This window comes from Cervus canadensis, chromosome 7 (assembly GCF_019320065.1).
Source record: "Cervus canadensis isolate Bull #8, Minnesota chromosome 7, ASM1932006v1, whole genome shotgun sequence".
Classification (NCBI taxonomy): Eukaryota; Metazoa; Chordata; class Mammalia; order Artiodactyla; family Cervidae; genus Cervus; species Cervus canadensis.
Window position 1 is genome coordinate 28,581,410 of NC_057392.1, and position 20,861 is coordinate 28,602,270.

Below are 20,861 nucleotides of genomic sequence, written 5' to 3' on the forward strand. Positions count from 1 at the left end.
AGTGCTTCGTCTACAAACGGGAAAGAACCTAGGCAGTTCTGAATTGTTCCTTACTGTCTGATTTTAACAGTTCTGTTGAGGAAACTTGCATTTCTATATGTGAGCCAAAAGCCACTGGGATAAACAGTTCAATTGAACAAAACCGGTTTGTAGTGTTCATAGCAGTCTGCTTAGTTCAGGAAGCAAGGATCTACATGGATGTGTGGTGTTTCAATGATCCCCCTGGTGAACATGCCCATGCTTACCTTCACGGGGGCTGCATATTCCAAAAACAAGGTCATCCTCAATGTGCTGCAGAATGTCAAAATTCTCAACATAAAAAACCATCTCCGGCCTCCCGCTGATCTCCTCCAGCTGGGTGACGTTGGAGCCAAACACCCCTACAGAGTAGATAATGATGCCTTCTTCCCGAAGGGCCACCGCTGGGTCCTTGACTATGTCCTGAGCCTCACCATCCGTGATGAGGATGAGGAATTTCCTGACGTTGGGCCGGGCTCCCTTGGCAGGGCTGAAGTACTGAGACACGAAGGTCAGGGCGCTCCCCGTCAAGGTGGTTTCTCCAATGTGAGCCATTCGGTCTATTGCATCTGAAATTTCCCCCTGGGATGTGTATCTGTTGAGCTGAAACTCTTCCTTATTGACATCACTGAACTGGACCACACCAATTTGCACTCGATCTGCCCTGATCTGAGATTTGCTCACCAGGTTTTTCATAAATGTTTTCATTTTGATGAAGTTCTCTAGTCCTATACTGCCAGAACTGTCCACCAGAAACATGATGTCGGCCTTCATCTCTTTGCAGGCTGCATGGGAGAAAGGAGATGGGCTATTCAAGGTGGCTTCATGTGAAAAGAGGAAGAGTGAACAGGGAAATCTAAAACACAAACAATTCTATACAAAGTTAAGCATGTGCTTGCTAAGGGTAGTTAGCAGGTAAATAAAGCATTGAAGATGAAGAAGGGGAGCCTATTCTCTTTATTATTTACTGATTTGCTTTAACATATAACTCAGGGCTTCTCAACCTCAGCACAACTGACATTGTGGTTGGAAAGTTTGTACTGTGGAAGGAAATCCACACACTGTAGGATGCTGAAGAATGTTTAGCAGGACATCTGTACTCTATTAGATGCCATTAGCACCCCCCAAGGCTATGGTTTTTCCAGTGGGCATGTGTGGATGTGAGAGTTGGACTGTGAAGAAATCTGAGCGCAGAAGAATTGATGCTTTTGAACTGTGGTGTTGGAGAAGACTCCTGAGAGTCCCTTGGACTGCAAGGAGATCCAACCAGTCCATCCTAAAGGAGATCAGTCCTGGGTGTTCATTGGAAGGACTGATGTTGAAGCTGAAACTCCAATACTTTGGCCACCTCATGAGAAGAGTTGACTCATTGGAAAAGACCTGATGCTGGGAGGGATTGGGGGCAGGAGGAGAAGGGGACAACAGGGGATGAGATGGCTGGATGGCATCACTGACTTGATGGACATGAGTTTGAGTAAACTCCAGGAGTTGGTGATGGACAGCGAGGCCTGGCGTGCTGCGATTCATGGGGTCGTAAAGAGTCGGACACGACTGAGCGACTTAACTGAACTGAACTGAGCATCCCCCAATGATGACCACCACAAGTAAATGTCTCTAGACATTTATAACCATCCCCTAAGGGACAAAATCACCCCTGGTTGAAAACTACTGATCTAACTCTGGAAGATTTCATACAAGTTTCATTAAAAAGTGATTTAAATAAACCCAAAATAATCCTCAGAATCAGAAATCATTTGATCATATTACACATGCAGTGGTCTAATCATAGATCTACCCTCACAGGAATTTGTGGCGAGACACTAATTAATACCTATTAGAAGCCAATTAACTAGCACTCCCCCCCGTTATGACCAGCAATAGTGTCTTTAGACGCTGCAATGTCTTTAGACATTGCTAACTATACCCTGGTGGGGGAAAGTCACCCCTGGTTGAAAATTACTTACCTAGGTTTAGAAGATTTCATATAAGCTTCATTAAAAAGCAACTTAAATAAACATAAAATACTCTTTTTACACATCAGATAATAGTTAGAGCAATACTATAATGGGTCCTCCGTTTTCTTCTGGAGAATAAACAGCTCCACAAAGTCAAGAAATTTCAGCTGGGATATTTATGCCCTTTCTCCACACCTGCAATGTCAAATACTGAAGGGTGCAGAAGCCAACTATATAGAATGGAGAAACAACAAGGTCCTACTGCATAGCGCAGGGAGCTATACCATAAATGGAAAAGAATATGAAAAAGAATGTCTATGTATGTGTAACTGTTCAGCAGAAGTTGACCAGAAGACTGTAAATCAACTATACTTCAACAAACAATGTAAGAAAATACTGCAGGGAGGCAGTTTGGGAGCTGAAGTCCAAAGGTAAGAAGTCCTACCTTCTTCAGCACAGATTTCTTGAACAACCTGGTTTCTTATGTCTTTCAAGGCATCAAAGTCATGCACGTAGTAGACACGCTTCTCCTCGCCAGCGATTTCGCGTAGCTGAGTCTGGTTGGCCTCCCTGACCCCGATGGCATAGACGTGGACGAGCTCGTTTCTCAGTCTGCTGGCGGGCCCCAAGACACTGTCCCGGGACGCGCCGTTGGTCAGTACAATGAGATGGCAGGGCACTCTGCCTCCCCGCTGCCGCTTTGCCTTCTGCAGCAGCCCCAGGGTGAAGTTCAGGGCGGCGCCCGTGTTCCTGTTCCCGCCCATCTGCCTGATGTTCTCGATGGCCTTCCCGACGTCGTGCTTGTTCGTGTACTTACTGATCTCAAATTCCAAGTCCCAGCGGTCGGCGTACTGGACAGCCCCAACCCGCACCTTCTGGGGAGCAATGTTGAACATCCCCGCCACCTCCGACAAGAAGGTCTTCATCTCCTGGAAGTCCGTGGCCTGCGTGCTCCCGGAGCCGTCGATGAGCAGGTAGATGTCTGCTTCCTCCGTGTCCACACAACCTAAAACGCAACCCGAAACTGAACATCCGGGCAAGTGGGGCAGAGACCCGGGGGCAGGAGAGAGGAAGGACTAACGCCGGCCTCACCAGACAGAAAACAGGGAAACAGCTTCTTGGCGGGCAAGACCTGCTCTGCTGCCGTGACTCCGGGGAGCCTTAGCATGGGGTGGGTCAGCTGTGTGTGATAGTTTAAGACGATTTGCATCCAGAATCAGAGTCCATTTGGATGTAGGAAAAGATCAGAAAGAAAACTTGAAGACACTGTCTACAAGTCGCTTCTCTTACCAGAGAGCGACTGCTTAGCAAAAGGTCAGGTGGTGTTCTGTTAACTAAAGAAGGCATTTTACTGGACTTGGTGGACATAGAAGTTATTTACTCCTCATCCACGACTGCTCAATTAACACAACAGCGGTATTGTCAGGGGCCTCGTTTACACTGGGCAATGACACTTTTGGGGTCAACATGCTATAAATATATGTTGAAGGATGCAGACATATGTAAATCTTGTGTATGCACACATCATTTATGTAGCATACATGCCTATGTATGAAATATACAAGTACCTTGCTTTCTGTCTCCCTCTAAACTCACTGATACTAGAATAGTACTTCCCAGTAAATTCATTACCCTGTCCTCAGTCCAGATCATGCTTCCTGTGTATTCTCTAAGTTGGAATTTGAGGCTGAGGGAAGGAGAGAAGGGAGAGAAAATTCCACACACAAAAAGAAACTACGGAAACAGCAGAGAAACACGAGAGGCAAAGGCAAGAAAGGAAGCAGGGCAGGGGGAGAAATAGCTAAGGAAGGTGTTCCGGGGTGTCGAGAAATAATGAAGAATATAAGTAAAGCTGCACAAAAGAGGAAATTAAAAAAAAAATCCCTTCTTCCCATTCCAACACCTCAATAGCTTTTATTCTCCCCCAATTTACATTTCCTATTATTGGTTAAATTAAATAATTAAATTATTGGGTTAAATTAAAAAGCCAGGAACTCAACTCTCTCTCCCTGCATCACACCCACCAAGCCCTTGTGCAAACAGAACACCTGCAAGACAAGAAAAAGAGCAAAAGGATGAGGCTACTCCTGCAAGAGGCTTTACCGGCTTTGAGGGTTTCGGTCCTTTCGGAAATAACAGAGACCGTGTGTGTGATCTGATTCCGCAGCTTTTTCAGAAACGTCTGGTTGTGGGCAGCCAGGTCAGAGAAGGACTTCAGCTGGGACACGTACTGCTCGGCAGGGTGAGACGCAATCTTCTCCAGCTGGGTGTCGCTGGCCCCCTCTACGCCAATGGTGAAGACGGTCACCCCCTGGCGCCGGAGGTTCACAGCGGCCTTGGTCACGTTGTCCTGGGATGGGCTGTGGGTCACGAGCACGGCGATCTGCGGCACCCCCTGGTTCTTCCGACTGCCGTGCTGCACGCTGAAGACTTCCTTCCTGATCTTTCGCAGGGCGGCTCCAGTGTAGGCCTTCCCAGCCTGGGGAGCAAGGCTCTGGATGTCCTGCAGAACCTCCGACTTGTTTACACCCCTGCTCAGGGTGCTAATCACCTTCGTCTCATTGGCATAGGCCACGAGGCCAACCCTCATGCAGTTTTCCTTGATGTCCAGAGCAGATATGCTTTCTTCCAGGAATTCTTTAAGATAGTCAAAGTCCTCCCAGCTGCTGTTGGTGGACATATCCAACAGGAACACAACGTCAGCCACGGAAGGGCCTTGGCAAACTGCAGGCGAGGAATGAACAGGCAGAGTTTTAATTCAGCATCTCTGTTCGGCATTAAAGACACGTGGAATTATGAGCAATTATAAATAGAATACACATAGAATAACCAAGCAATCAGAGCTCGGTTATGCACTTAAAGAAGGAAGGAGGTATCCAAACTGATGATGAAGCTGAGATCAAGGGGTCCTGGGCACAAGAACTGAATCTTAGCTCACCTCCTGGCTTCAGTTTCTACATCTGTAACATACAGGTAACAAGAATATTGATCTCATAGAGTTGTTGCATGGATTAAATGAGATCATGTCAAGTTTAGCATGGGGACTGGCACATAAAAAGTCACTCCGTTAACAGAAGCTGCTATTGTATTAAAATCCACTACTAAAACCAGCAGTTATAGTCCAAACATTCTTAACGGATGGAAATGTAATAGCAGTTGATGTTCTAATATTTTATCTGGGGAAAATGCTAGTAATAAGATTCCATATTTTCTTAGATTACTACAAGAAAGCATTCTCTATTGTCAATATACGTCACTTCACTCTGACAACCAGACATAATGTGAGTTTAATATGTCACTTGTCTGGACTTGTACACTTAGAGCAAAGTTTTGCTTTTTTGTTTTTTTTGTTTTTACCAGCTCTCCCCTGTCCTTATCTTGAGTGATGTTCATGAATGCTTGGCCATCCTTGCTAATAGAATAGTACAAAGGGACAGACCAAGGGAGCAGGTTGGAGTTGGAGCAGAGCACGGGAATGCTGATTTAGAACAGAGCTGCAGGAAGGAGCAAGTGTGGGGCTGAACCTACACAGGTGTATCTCTTAACTCCAGACCACAGCCTGGCCTAGGGCCAGGTCATATCACCTCCAAGAGCGCCTGCAGCTTCCTCTCTGTGGAACAGAGGTTTTGGACTTCCTGAAGTTGTTTCAAGCTGTAACCATCTGTGATGACTTTACATGTCTTCAGGAATTAAGGATTTCTTTAGGAGCAAGTTGTCCTCTTAAATGAACCATAAGTGAAGCTACATAGCAGCTGAAGCCCAGGGAGAAAGCTCAGACAGCTGGGTGGCAGGGAGGAGGCAGCCTATAAACAGTAGGCAGTGAGATAAGTGAAACATGGAAAACCAAGGCTTCCCAAGTTTACTGGATTAAAAAGGCCACAATCGTGGGGCATGCAGAAATTAACACCTGAAAATGCAGCTCAGCTTTTGGGGATAGAGATGCTCACAGAGTCTGCATCCTTTCCTCATGTTGATTTTCTGAAAGTATTTTATCATCATTATCCCTACACAGGCACCTTGACCCACCTTCCACAAGGACGTCATTGACTGCCCCGTCCTTGTATTGAGCTGCATCCTTGAGAATCTGCGTCATATTTTGGGAGAACGTGCTGAGGTCCCTGACTGTCCGGAGGCTGTAGTGGAACTGGCCCGTGGCCATGGCCTTCAGGGTCTTCTCAGACGTGCCCTGCATCCCCACCGAGATGATCCTCACCCCATCTTTGCGCAGCGCTTCAGCGGCCTCTTCCACAGCATCTTCGGACTCAGCGGAAGCCAGGACCACGAGGATCGGGGGAAACTGTTTCTTGTCCCTCCCGCTTGAGAAGTAGGCCCTGTGCACCTCCTGGAGAGCATTCCCAATCTGCAGGGAGCCCCCCAGGAACCCGAAGTTCTTCTTGAGGTGGTTCAACATGGGGCCCCTGCTCTTGAAGGCGCTGAGCTGGAACTCTCCATGGAGCCCGTCGCTGTACTGGGCCAGGCCCACATGGTACTTGTCAGCCTCTATGGGGAGGCTGCTAATCATCTTGTTGATGAAGGCCTTCACAAATGGGAAGGACTTAATTCCCAGGCGGTCGGAGCTGTCGACTAGAAACACCACATCAGCATACTCCGGACCTACAAACCCACAGACAAACACAATGAAAGTAAACTTCAAACATTTACTACCAAGTTTAATGCCAACCATATGGGAAAAACTTACTTCCCTATTTTACTTGCATTTGTAATATCTTTCCAATGCACTGAAAATAATACATATTCTCTCAAGAGAAGTATTTGTTTCTTAGGCTAATTCTTTTATAAGCCTTCTCATTTGAACTGATCATGAAATTAAGCAACACTTTTGCAAGGAATTAAGTAGAAATAGCTACATATAAAGAAGTAAAATATCATGGGTTTTTATATGTTTAGTGGATAATTTCCCTTTGTGTCCTTTTCTTCTTTCAGAATTTGACCTCAGTTTATAGCAACAAGATAAGCAGTTTCATTGAGAATAAATTAAATTTGTTGAATGGAGAAAACTGAAAAAATAGCCTTTCATTTTGACTTCTTTTTAAACAATACAAGTGACCTAATTAACTTATAAACGTATTGGTTCTGTATTCGAAGTGTCAAACTGATGAGTTTTAAAAAATCCTAAAAATCATAAATATGAGATGTATTAATCTATCTTAAAGTTATTTATGGTATTTTTTGATGAGTCAAGAGTGGGCATTATAATTGGTAAATTGCCAGTATACTTTAAGCTAGCAAAGAGATTATAGTTTAAGTTTCTATTGATAATGTAATTTTTACATAGGACTGCAATACTTTGCTGAGCTTTTAAGGCTTCATTCAATGCTAGATTGAATGTTAGGCATGTGAAATTATATTTGTATGTGATAGAGAAGCATTTGGTTCAAGCACAAAATATAATTTGCTGGTGTTTTGTCTGCTAGATTGAATTCAGAGCTCTCATGACTATAATATAAGATCCATTTCTTGTCCAGGGAAGGGAGGGACATACTTGTGTGTGTCTGGATGTTTTATGTTTAAGAAAACACAGTGAAACTGAACAAGCAACCTGAGTCCTGACTTTGTTATCAGCTAATTCTCCCAGCTCTAACAAGCCATTTGACATACTTGGGCCTCAATTTTCTCATAATTAAAATGGGTAGATTCGACTAGAAAATATCTAAGGTCTCTCTTTACTCTGATATTCTGATTATCTGAAATAGTTACTATATAAATTCTGATTAAATTAAAGGAACTTCAATTTTTTCCTGTCGACAACTGCTAGGAAAACAGCCTTGGTACCCCTGCATGTTACTTCATTCTCTTTAGAGAAGTCCAATCAAGGCATAATGGATATCAATTGTCCTTTCTTTTCTTCTAAGCAACCTGATTTCAGCTAGTTTGAGATTCCTTTGATGATCATATATCCAGCAGCATCTCCGGGAAAACACTAAGTGAGGGGGAGCCAACGAGAGAAGGCTGGGACCCATCCGAGGACTGTCAGGTGAGGACTGCCTAGGGTGGCTCAACTTTCTATTCATAGAAAAATCCCCACATCTGTGTGGAGAAAAGAAATGTAGCCACCGGCACAGGAGACATATTTAGGTTTTAACCAGGCCCATCACTCTATCTGAACCATGGAACTGGAGAAAAAGCATCGCCTCTCTTTGAAAAACTTAATATCAGGCCCAGTGAGACATCAAAGGAATATGTTTTCAGGGCAAAGAATTTACCTCTCCAGAAAACTTGCTTCCAAGGTCAGAGTCCTTGGAAAAAAAAAAACAAAACAAAACTGTAAAACTAATCTAGGTGGCCCTGGACATGAAGTGACTGATTTTTTAGGAGGTGGTAAGGGCTGTGAAGGCTTGACCAGTATTTTGACTTCAAGTCCATTGGACATAGACTGCTGCCAGACAGTGGACAGCTCCGGAGTCCCCTCTTCAGGGTAAAAGCACCTGCTTTACAATCAGCAGACACACAGTTTAAACTGGAGCCAAATCTAGATGTTTGACCAAGACAAATATTTTGGAACAAACAAAGTAGGAAGAGACATTTCAAATTTTCCAGGCCTGAACTTAATGTGAAAACAGAAGGTTGCACATGAAAATGCAACCTCCCAGGAGACCTAGAAGAAGCTGAAACTGAGGACAAGAAAACAGCTGTCATATCTTTCTATCGTGAAGAGGGAATAAACCCCAGAAACAAATGATTTTCAAAGGAACATGGGGTGACATCAAAGAAATTGAGCTACCACTCCCCCCCCACTCTCACCATCATCACAGTCAAAACAAAACAAAACTCTTACATTTTAAGCAAGTCAGACTCATATATTGTCTATTTTCCATAATGAGAATTAAGGAAATAAATTCCTTTCATTATTTTCCTTACCGGAATGTTGGTTGACAGAAACATGGGAACAAATTATCATAAGGAACAAAATGAGCAGCATTTTCATATTTTAACCTGAAAAATCGCCAACTGGAAATCTGAAAAGGCAAAAACATAAACATCTAAAATTGTTGTGGATATTACTTAGAAATCAAGACTCACACACATATGAGCACACAAAATTACATGATAAATTCAGTACAACAGAAGACAAGGAATTTCTGAGGTTCCCTGACTATTTGATCTGTGCTTTGTGGAAAAATGAACCACCAACATTTACAACATTTACAGAATCATAAAAAAGTTTCTTCTGGTCCCCAGACCCTGTAGAAACATGAGATTTTGGATAGCCAATGGAAGTAGCCAGATGCATTCTAGTTCCACCAATATTATGTGTTCCTAGTAATTATTTTCCCCAGTCTTATCCTCTGTCCACTCATTGCACAATTTAGCATTCACAGTTGGGACACAGTCTGAGATCTGACTTGTAATTTTTCCATCATGAACATGTAGGTATGTTTCATATTTGAGAAGTATTTATAGATGTGGTCAAAATTTTCTTTACTCCTTTTCTTACATAATTAGCAAGTAACCATTTCCCTTTCTTTATTCTTAGATTTGAGAGAAGACATAAAGAAATAAGTAGTGATCCTCCATATCCCATATGATGTCTTGCTCCTCAGAATGACACAATTTGTACCATTTTGCTTCCAACTACTTATAACCATATGAATCAAGGGCTTTCTGATTCTAATTTGGCCTAAAACATTTTCAGCCACCTTGAATTTTCATTTCATTGGATAAAATAGGATATTGAAGATATTGGCAATAAATCTGATAATTAAGCAGGTTGGGCTCATTCATCCACTCACTCACCCACTGAATGAAAAATGAATTGATCCATGATAATAAACTAGCACTTCTCTTTTCTGCTTAATTCTTACCCAAACATGTGTTTGATACATGTGGCTATGGCTATCTCATTCCTTTGTCAGGCAGTCTCCTATTGTGTAATATTTTACCCTTTCAGAAAATGGACCTTTGCCACAAAAAATTCCATCACCATTTCCTCACCTACTCCATCGTCCCTCTGACATTCTGGAATTTGGGATTCTGTTCTTTCCTCCATAGGAACTTTGGATGATATAAACTTTTCAAGCTGAGTCAGTTTAAACTGACTGTTTAAAGTCAGTTTAAAGTCAGATAAACTGACTTTTGAGTCAGTTTATCCATTCTGTTTCACAGGAAATCAGGAAGCTGGAAGGGGCCCTTAAGAGGTTATATTCAGACCATCCTTTTATTAAGAGAAAGTTTAGCCCAAATGTGGATTGCCCAAAGTGAAAATTAAGTCATATTCTCTGTACAAATTCTCTGGTTGGCCTTGGCAATGTGCCATGCCCTGTCCCAGCAGCTTTACACGTGTTCTCCTGTTTGATATTGATAGCAAACCTATAAGCAGGTCATCTTATCGTCCCTATTTTGCAGATAAGGAAGCAGATTCATAAAGGGGAATGTGATTCAAGATGACATGGATAAAACGGGCCCTAGTTAAGACTAAAACCCAAATCACTCTGATTTGAAATCTGGACTGCAGCACTCAGTTCCTCTGCATCCCAAACTAATATTGTTTTTCTAAAATTTATCTTATTGAAGAATAGCTGATTTACAATATTGTGTCAATTTCTGATACACAGCAAAATGATTCAGTTATATATAAATATATTCTTGTCCTTTTTCCATTATGGTTTATTGAACCATAATGCTGTAGAGTAGGGCCTTGTTGCTTATTCATTCTATATACAATACCAAAAAATATTATTAACACAAAAAGTGTCTCCAAGTTTTTGGTTCTATGTCTGTTTTTTCCTAAGTATTAAGGGATAGATACTGGTATTTGTTTTCATGCCTTTTTATTTTTGCTTTTCAAATCAGAGCTTTATGTCATTCACTTCTCATCTGTTTACATTATGAACTTTATAAACGAGTGCTATCTTTAGGAGCTATGAGAGATAAGAGAAGAAGCTTTAGGTTGCTCAATAGGATAAATAACAAAGATGGAAGAAAATAGTACCAAATGCAAGTTAAGACCTGGATAGAAAAATGAGGGTCAGTTAGGAAGGACACAAACAGCATGCAGCATCTGGACATTTCCCCACGCAGGTGGTCAATACTGTCATCGTCCAGTCACTAAGTTGTGTCTGACTCTGCGGCCCCATGGACTATATATAGCACACCAGGCTTCCCTGTCCTTCACTGTCTCCCAGAGTTTGCTCAAACTCATGTCCATTGACTCGGTGATGCCATCCAACTATCTCATCCTCTGCCGTCCCCTTCTCCTCTTGCCTTCAATCTTTCCCAGCATCAGAGTCTTTTCCAATGAGTCAACTCTTCACATCAAGTGGCCAAAATATTGGAACTTCAGCTTCAGCAGCAGTCTTACCGAGTGAATATTCGGGGTAGATTTCCTTTAGGATTGACTGGTTTGATTCAACCAGCCCGGCACTTCACATGATGTACTCTACATGTAAGTTAAATAAACAGGATTACAATAAACAGGCTTGATGTACTCCTTTCCAAATTTGGAACCAGTCCATTCATTGTTCCATTGTCTAGTTCTAGTTGTTGCTTATTGACCTGCATACAGGTTTCTCAGAAGACTGATATTCCCACCTCTTTAAGAATTTTCCACAGTTTGTTGTGATCCACACAGTCAAAGACTTTAGCATAGTCAGTGAAGCAGAAGTAGATGTTTTTCCTGGAACTCCAGTGCTTTCCCTACAACATCGACAGATGTTGGCAATTTGATCTCTGTTTCCTCTGCCTTTTTAAAATTCAGGTTATATATCTGGAAGTTCTCAGTTCTTGTACTGTTGAAACCTAGCTTGAAGGATTTTGAGCATTACCTTGCTAGCATATGAAATGAGCACAATTGAATGGTAGTTTAAACATTCTTTGGCATTGCCTTTCTTTGGGATTGGAATGAAAACTGACATTTTCCAGTCCTGTGGTCACTGCTGAGTCTTCCAAATTTGCTGGCATATTTAGTACAACACTTTGACAGCATCATCTTTTAGGATTTGAAATAGCTCAGCTGGAATTCCATCACCTCCCCTAGCTTTGTTCGTAGTGATGATTCCTAAGGCCCACTTGACTTCATATTCCAGGATGTCTGGCTCTAGGTGAGTGATCACACCAACGTGGTCATCCAAGTCATTAAGATCTTTTTTTGCATAGTTTTTCCGTGTATTCTTGCCACCTCTTCTTAATATCTTCTGCTTCTGTTAGAATCTTCTGTAATATCTTCTCCTTCTTGGTGCTGTCCTTTATTGTGTCCGTCTTTGCATGAAATGTTTTCTTGGTATTTCTGATTTTCTTGAAGAGATCTATAGTCTTTCCTATTCTTTTGTTTTCCTCTATTTCTTTGCATCGTTCTCTTAAGAAAGCACTCTTATCTCTCCCTGCTATTTTCTGTAACTCTGCATTCAGTGGGTTTATCTTTCCCTTCCTCCTTCGCCTTTTGCTTCTCTCCTTTGTTTAGCTTTTGTAAGCCCTCATCAGACAGCTACTTTGTTTTCTTGCATTTCTTTTTCTTGGGGATGGTTTTGGTCACCACCCCCTATACAGTGTTATGAACCTCAGTCCATAGTTCTCCAGGCACTCTATCATATCTAATCCTTTGAATCTGTTCATCACATCCACTGTATAATCATAAGGATTTGATTTAGGTCATACCTGAATGGCCTAGTGGTTTTCCCTCCTTTCTTCAATTTAAGCCCAAATCTTGTAAAAAGGAGCTTATGAGCTGAGCCACCCTCAGCTCCAGGTCTTGCTTTTGCTGACTGTATATAGCTTCTCCATCTTCAGCTGCAAAGAATATGACCAATCTGATTTTGGTATTGACCATCTGGTGATGTCCATGTGTAGACTGTCCTTGTATTGTTGGAAGAGGGTGTTTGCTATGACCAGTACATTCTCTTGGCAAAACTCTGTTAGCCTTTGCCCTGTTTCATTTTGTACTCCAAGGCCTAACTTGCTTGTTATTCTAGGTATTTTTGACTTCCTATTTTTGCATTATAATCCCCTGCTATGAAAAGGACATCTGTCTTTTTTTGGTGTTAGTTCTAGAAGGTAGCTCTTCATAGAACCATTCAACTTCAGCTTCTCCGACATTAGTGGTTAAGGCATAGACTCGGATTACTGTGATGCTGAGGGGTTTGCCTTGGAAATTAATTGAGATCATTCTGCTGTTTTTGAGATTGCACTGAAGTACTGCATTTCAGTCTTTTTGTTGACTATGAGGGCTACTCCATGTCTTCTAAGGGACACTTGCCCACAGTAGTTGATATGATGGCCATATAAATTAAATTCGCCCATTCCTGTCCACTTTAGCTCACCGATTCCTAAGATGTCAATGTTCAATCTTGCCATCTCCTGAAAAGTTGAGTTCTTTCAGATGGCATCTTTTTAAACAATTTTTTGAAACTTTAAATGGAATGCAAAATCTAGTGTACTGTAAGGCTATACAATGTGGAAACCAGTGGAAGGGGCTCTTGAGGTTTTATGTGCACTGCTCTGTGAGTGAGAAAGTATACAAGGGGCCAATACGGACAGCAGGAAGACGAAATCTCTAAGTCAATGCAGGGTAAGCCTGGGTCCATTTTTACCACATGATGGATTGCCTATAATCTGTATGTTGTTCTTTTACCAGACATGGTCAGGATTTACATTCTTAAATGCTTAAAATACCTAATTATTTAAAACCAAAGTTGTAAATACTCAAAGAAATGAGGGGAGAATGAAGGAAATAGTATTAAGAGTAATAACATAAAACTTAAATTCATGGTGCACCCCATGTTAATATAGCAGTAGTCTGATCACTTCTTATTTTAGAAACAGTCTCAAAAGTACAAATCTCTTTAATAAGAATTTTTAGTACTCCATTCATTCTGATTTGGGCAAACTGGCTAATATACCTTTTCCAAAGTTATACACTTTGAGAAAAACCTTAAAAATTTTGGATCTCAAAACCTTGAGCATAATACCCTCAAGGTCCATCCCCATGGTTGCAAATGGCAAGGTTCCACTCTTTTTTGTGGCTGAGTAACATTTCATTGTATATATGTATCTTGTTTTTCCATTATTCTGTGTTTAGATTAAGATGGAGAAAACCAAATACTGTCTGATTTCACTTTAATGTGGACTCTAAACCATAAATCAACAAAACAAAATGGAAACAGACTCATAGTACAGAGAACAGACTCGTTATTGCTAGAGGGATGCTGGAATTGGGGAACAGATGAAGCAGATGAAGGAGAGTAAGAGATACAAACTTCTAGCTATAAAATAAATGTCATAAGGGTGTAATGTATACAGAATAGTCAATAACATTATAACTACTTTGTCTGGTGACAGACGGTAACTGGTCTTGCAGTGATGACCATTCATAATGTATAAAAGTTAAAAAATCACTATGTGGTACGCCTTCAACTAACATAATGTATATGAATAATAGCTCATTTTATAAAAATAGAGTGAAAACATCTGGATCTCTGTAAACTTTCTTTTGAGAAGGTAGAATGTTTCTATTTAAACTACAGCTGCAAAAGCAATACAGTCACCCTGTCTTTGGCTCCACACCCAGAATATTTAGAACTTGTGCAACACTTCTCCTGAGGCTATTAAGAACCAGGGGCTTCAGGGAGATCTCTGCCCCTATGAGCCAATTCATAATCTAATAGGATATGTCTTTGAAAAAATATTAAAAGTCAATAAGGGATACAAAAAAGATTTCAGCAGAATTAAGATAAATGCCATTTCTTTCCTTTTAAATGAGCATACAGGAAACATCATTTCTAAGTATCAATTTTACTTTTCTTTGGAAACAAAAAAACTGTCAGCTTTTGTATTATAAGAAACAATGCTGAGCCTGTGTCACAAAGTTCAAGACAAATGATTGTTTGCTTAGTAAATGCCTCATCTCCTCACTGTTTCCCTTCCTCCCTTCTTATAAGTCAAAAAGTAAAAAGAAAAATATTCAAAGTGAGAGTTAAGTTCATGTTGAAATGCTGTTGGGATAAATCCTTGGCAGACAGCAGCAACAAATAAACATTGAATCAACGATGGTGAGCAAAACAGAACACACGAGTAGGCGCCTGCCTGCCAAGTCAGTTTCACAGTTTTACTGTTCATGTCACACTTTCCCCCAAGTGCATTTTCTAGAAACACAGAAAGAGGCTATGCATGGAGGTCATATTTGAACAAGGTAATGCAGGTGCCCTCGACACTGTAAAATGCACACCCTTCTGTGTTGAGGGGCGCTCAGCTCATCAGAAAGAGCTCTGGCTATCCAGTCTCAGGACCTGCGTTCATGCAGCCTCTAAACTGTTGTGTGACTTCAGATACACTTCACTTCTGTACGCTTCTCATCAGAGGCACAAGAGCTACATTCTCTCTAAATTCTAGCAGCTCCTCACTGGGAACCATTCTGTGATCTAGTAAACAGTACTAGAAGAGGGGGGGTGGGGGGAAGCACAAATAATTAAGCTAAGAGCACACAAACATACTGAGTCACCTCCTGAAACGATTCTGCGGAGGAAGCTGCCCCAGAGCCCCTGTAGGCTCTATGTGGGAGGGGCTCACACCGGCCTGAGGAGGAGCCTGTCTAGACTGCTGATCCTTTCCAGGTCTGAAGATGCTGGAGTCCTCCTAGATCCATGACATAAACTTGAGGGGACTAAAATTCCAAGGAGGCAGATCCACCAGGAATGAAGTGTCCAACTTAGGAAAGTTACAGAATAAATCCAAAAGTACTCTAGAGAGACTAAAGTACTAAAACTTTGAGCAGAATTCAGCAAATTATGAAACAAACATAAAATACTTTCAGGGATTGCCTGTACAGTTTTCAATTGAAATTAATTAATTAATTATAATGCTTAAAGTTCAATTCAGGTTGGATGCATGAGACAAGTGCTCAGGGCTGGTGCACTGGGAAGACCCAGAGGGATGAGATGGGGAGGGAGGTGGGAGTGGGGATTGGGATGGGGAACACATGTAAATCCATGGCTGATTCATGTCAATGTATGGCAAAAACCACTACAATATTGTAAAGTAATTAGCCTACAACTAATAAAAATAAATGAAAAAATATATGTATAAATTGAATTTATAAAGAAAATTAAGTTGAAATTAATTGAAAAGTAAAATAAAATTAATTGAAATTAATTTATTTTAATTTATTGATTAATTTTAAGTTTTAAAATTCAATGAAAAATATATAAAGAAGATTAAGTTTTGAAAACACCAACCTCAAAATAGACTGATCAAAATGAAAATAAAGAAAGAAGGCATAAATTGTTAATTGTATAGATGAAAAAGAAGACATAACTGTAGTAAATAAGGCAAAGACTTTTAAAAAATTGAAACAGTATTTTAAAATATTCACAGGAAGAAAATCCCAGGCCCAGATGGATTTATTGGTAAGTTCCACCAAACTTTCAAGAAACAGATCATCTGAAACTTTTACAAATTATTTCAGAGATTAGAAAAAGATGAATATTCATCCTTTCAGTTACATTGTACCAGTAAAATCTCAATATGCAAACCAGTTAAGTACTGTAAGAGAAAGGAAAATTAAAGATCCATTTTATTCATGAGTATAAATACAAAAAGTCCTAAGTAAAACATTAGCAATTCAACTCCTTTAGTGTATAAAAAAGACAATACACCATTATCAAGTTGGGCTTATGTCAGGTATGCAAGTATTTTTAAAATTAGAAAATACATTTTTCCAAAGAAGAAATGAAGATGGCCAAGAAGCACTTGAAAAGATGCTCAACACTGCTAGTCATCAGGAAATGCAAATCAAAACCACAACAAGATTATCACTTCAACTTGTTTAGAAAGGCCATCAAAGAGACCACAAATAACAAACGTTGGTGAGGATGTGGAGAAAAGGGAACATTTGTACACTGTTGGTAGGGATATAAATTGATTCAGCCACTATTGAAAATAGTATGGAGGTTTCCCAAAGAATTAATATAAAACTACTGTATAACCCAGCAATTCCTTTCCTGGATACATATTCAAAACAACAAAATGCTAATTCAAAAAGATACACACATCCCAGTGTTCACAGCAGCATTATTTACAAGCCAAGACATGGAAGCAATCGAAATGCCCATCAACAGATGAACAGATAAAGAGGATGTGGTATATATACATATATGTATATATGTATGTATATGTATACACATATATACATACAATGGAATACTACTCAGCCATAAAAAGATTGAGACATTGCCATTGGCAGTAACATGAATGGACTTGCAGGGCATTAGACTAAGTAATGTAAGTCAGACAGAGAAAGACAAATACTGTATGATATCATTTGTGTGTAAAAGCTAAAAAATGCAACAAACTAGTGAGTGTAACAAAAAAGATGCAGACTCCAAGAACAAACTGCTGGTTACCATTAGGGGGGGTGGGCAACATGGTGGGGAGAATGGGAGGCACAAATGTAGGACAGGCTCAAAGGGAATATAGTCAATATATTGTCATAACTGCAGATGAAAGTACATTTATAATTGTATAAAAACATACAGTATTGAGGAAAAGTACATTTAAAAAGTTTTTAAAAGACTGAATATGGTCTAAAAAATTAGAAAATACCTAATTACCACATCAATACACTAAAGGAGATAAATTGTAAATATGAAAGAAAAACCACCTAATTCATAATTTTATAAAAACTTAGAAAACTAGGAGTAGAAGAAAACTTAACTTGATAAAGGATATATATTTAAAATCTGCAATAGATAACCAACCTAATGGGAAAATATTAGAAATACTCTCTCTAAAATGAAGAAGCATAGAAGTGGTCCTCTTTTACTCTGAGGTTCTGGCAAAATAAAAGCCTGAAGGATGAAAAAAGGAATAAGAACAAATAAAATTATCACTGTTTACAAGTGATATGACTGTCTACATCTCTAGACAAGTTATCAAAAATAACAAGTATTCAAGATGTCTTCACATAACATCAAGATATAAACGTCAATTGCATTTCCATATAAATACAGTAAGCAACAAGAAAACTTAATAGTTCTTTTAGAAGAGTCATGTTAACAAAGTATCAATGTCAAATACCCTCCTCCCCCCCAAGATTAAAATATGTAATATGTAAAGTGTTGATAACTAAGTTTATAAAACTTTACTGAACAACAATATTCCAAGGGAATGGAATAGACAGTTCAGAGATGACCAGTGGGTGGGAGGGAATGCTTATTTACATGGAAATAGGTGAAACTGGATCTCTCACACTGTATACAAAAGTCAACTACAGAGGGATAAAGTTCTTAAATGTTAAGAACAAAACTTTAAAATATTAGGTAAAAACTAGTATTTTGTATTAATTTAGGTGGATATATTCTCAACCTTGCTTTGCTGTTGTTCAGTCACTAAGTTGTATCCAACTCTTTATGACCCCATGAATGGCAGCAGACCAGGCTTCCTTGTCCTTCACCGTGAGTTTGCTCAAACTCATGTCCATTGAATCCATGATGCCATCCAACTGTCTCATCCTCTGTCATCCCCTTCTCCTTCTCCTCCTGCCTTCAGTCTTTCTCAGCATCAGGGTCTTTTCCAATGAATCAGTTCTTCACATCAGATGGACAAATTATTGGAGCTTCAGCTTCAGCATCAGTCCTTCCAATGAGTATTTAAGGTTGATTTCCTATAGGATTGACTGGTTTGATCTCCTTGCAGTCCAAGGGACTCTCTAGAGTCTTCTCCAACACCACAGTTCAAAAGCATCAATTCTTTGGTGCTCAGCCTTCTTTATCGTCCAACTCTCAAATCCATACATGACTACTGGAAAACCATAGCTTTGACTAGTGATGTTTCTGCTTTTTAACTGTCTGGTTTTGTCATAGCTTTTCTTCCAAGGAGCTAGTGTCTTTTAATTTCATGGCTGCAGTCACTGTCTGCAGTGATTTTGGAGCCCAAGAAAATAAAATCTATCACTGTTTTCCCATCTACTTGCCATGAAGTGATGGGAACACATGCCATGGTCTTAGTTTTTTGAATGTTGAGTTTTAAGCCAGATTTTTCACTCTCCTCTTTTACTTTCATCAAGAGGCTCTTTAGTTTCTCTTCACTTTCTGCCATAAGGGTGGTATTATCTGCATATCTGAGGTTGTTGAAGTTTCTCCCAGAAATCTTGATTCCAGCTTGTGATTCATCCAGCTTGGCATTTTGCATGATGTACTCTGCATATAAATTAAATAAGCAGGGTGGCAATATACAGCCTTGATGTACTCCTTCCCAGATTTTGAACCAGTCCATTGTTCCATGTCTGGTTCTAATGACTGCTTTTTGACCTGCATACCAGTTTCTCAGGAGGTAGGTAGGGTAGTTTGGTATTCCTATTTTTCTTTTAATTTTCCACAGTTTTCTATGACCCTCATGGTCAAAGACTTTAGCCTAGTCAATGAAGCAGAAGTAGATGTTTTTCTGGAATTCCCTTGCTTTTTCTATTATCCAACTGATGTTGGCAATTTGATCTCTGGTTCCTCTGCCTTTTCTAAATCCACCTTGTACATGTGGAAGTTCTCGGTTCATGTACTATTGAAGTCTACCTTGAAGGATTTTGAGCATGACCTTGCTAGCATGTGAAATGAGCATGATTGTATAGTAGTTTGAACATTCTAGTAGTTTTGGGATTGGCAATCTTACTTAAGGAAACTTTTCTTAAACAAGACCCAGAAAATACCCCCCAAACTGATAAATTTTAGTATATTAGAATGAGTGATTCTTACCATAGATATCTGAAAGAAAATGGAAAGAGAGGTTACATATTGGAAAAAGATATTCACAATACTGATAAAGAATTGGTAGTACCTTTCCATTTGTTTATGTCTTCTTTGATTTCTTTCATCAGCATCTTATAGGTTTTGGAGTACAGGTCTTTTGTCTCCTTATTTCCTTAGGTTTATTCCTAAGTATTTTACTTTATTTTTGATGAAATGGTAAATGGAATTGCTTCTTGAATTTCTTTTTCTGATCTTTCATTGTTAGTGTATAGAAATGCAACAGGTTACTGTGTATTAATTTTGTAACCTGCAATGGTACCAAATTCATTGATGAGTTCTAGTAGTTTTCTGGTAGCATTCTTAGGATCTTCTATGTATAGTATCATGTCATCTGCAAACAGTGACAGTTTAACTTCTTTTCCAGTTAGGATTCCCTTTACTTCTTTTTCTTCTCTGATTGCTGCAGCTAGGACTTCCAAAACTATGTTGAATAAAAGTGGTGAGAGTGGACATCTTTGTCTTGTTCTTGATTTTAGAGGGAATGCTTTCAGCTTTTTACTATTGAGTATGATTTTAACTATAGGTTTATCATATATGGCCTTTATTATGTTGAGCTATGTACCCTCTCTGCCCACTTTCTGGAGAGTTTTTATTGTAAATAGGTGCTGAATTTTGTCAAAAGCTTTTCCTGCATCTATTGAGATGATCATATACTTTTATTGTTCAATTTGTTGATGTGGAGTATCACATTGATTGATTTGCAGATGTTGAAAAAACCTTGCATCCCTGGGATGATCCCACTTGATCATGGCATAAAATCTTTTTAACGTATTGTTGGATTCGGATTGCTAGTATTTTGTTGAGAATTTCTGCATCTATGTTCATCAGTGATATTGACCTGCAATTTTATTTTTTGTGGTATCTTTGTCTGGTTTTTGGTATCAGGGCGACGGTGGCCTTGGTAAATGAGTTTGGCAGTTTTCCTTCCTTTGTAACTTTTTGGAACAATTTCAGAAGAACTGGTGTTAGCTCTTCCCTAAATGTTTGATAAAATTTGCCTGTGAATCTGTAAGATCCTGAACTTTTGTTTGTTGGGAGGATTTTAATCACAGTTTCAATTTCAGTGCTTGTGACTAGTCTGTTAATATTTTCTATTTCTTTCTGCCTCAGTCTAAGGAGACTGTATCTTTTTAAGAATTTG

At 39.7% G+C, this 20,861-nt stretch overlaps 1 protein-coding gene across 1 annotated transcript in view; it reads right to left on the bottom strand.

Annotated features, from left to right (window-relative positions):
* The window catches only part of COL6A6 (collagen type VI alpha 6 chain), a 147,042-nt gene that overhangs the window by 97,795 nt on the left and 28,386 nt on the right, over nt 1–20,861 (bottom strand). The window contains exons 2-6 of the mRNA XM_043474750.1: nt 8,853–8,950; nt 6,000–6,587; nt 4,077–4,697; nt 2,419–2,979; nt 246–803 (exon numbers count right to left, since the gene is read on the bottom strand). Of these exons, the coding sequence (XP_043330685.1) occupies nt 246–803; nt 2,419–2,979; nt 4,077–4,697; nt 6,000–6,587; nt 8,853–8,919 (2,395 nt within the window). The 5' untranslated portion in view covers nt 8,920–8,950. The remainder of the gene's footprint in view (nt 1–245; nt 804–2,418; nt 2,980–4,076; nt 4,698–5,999; nt 6,588–8,852; nt 8,951–20,861) is intronic.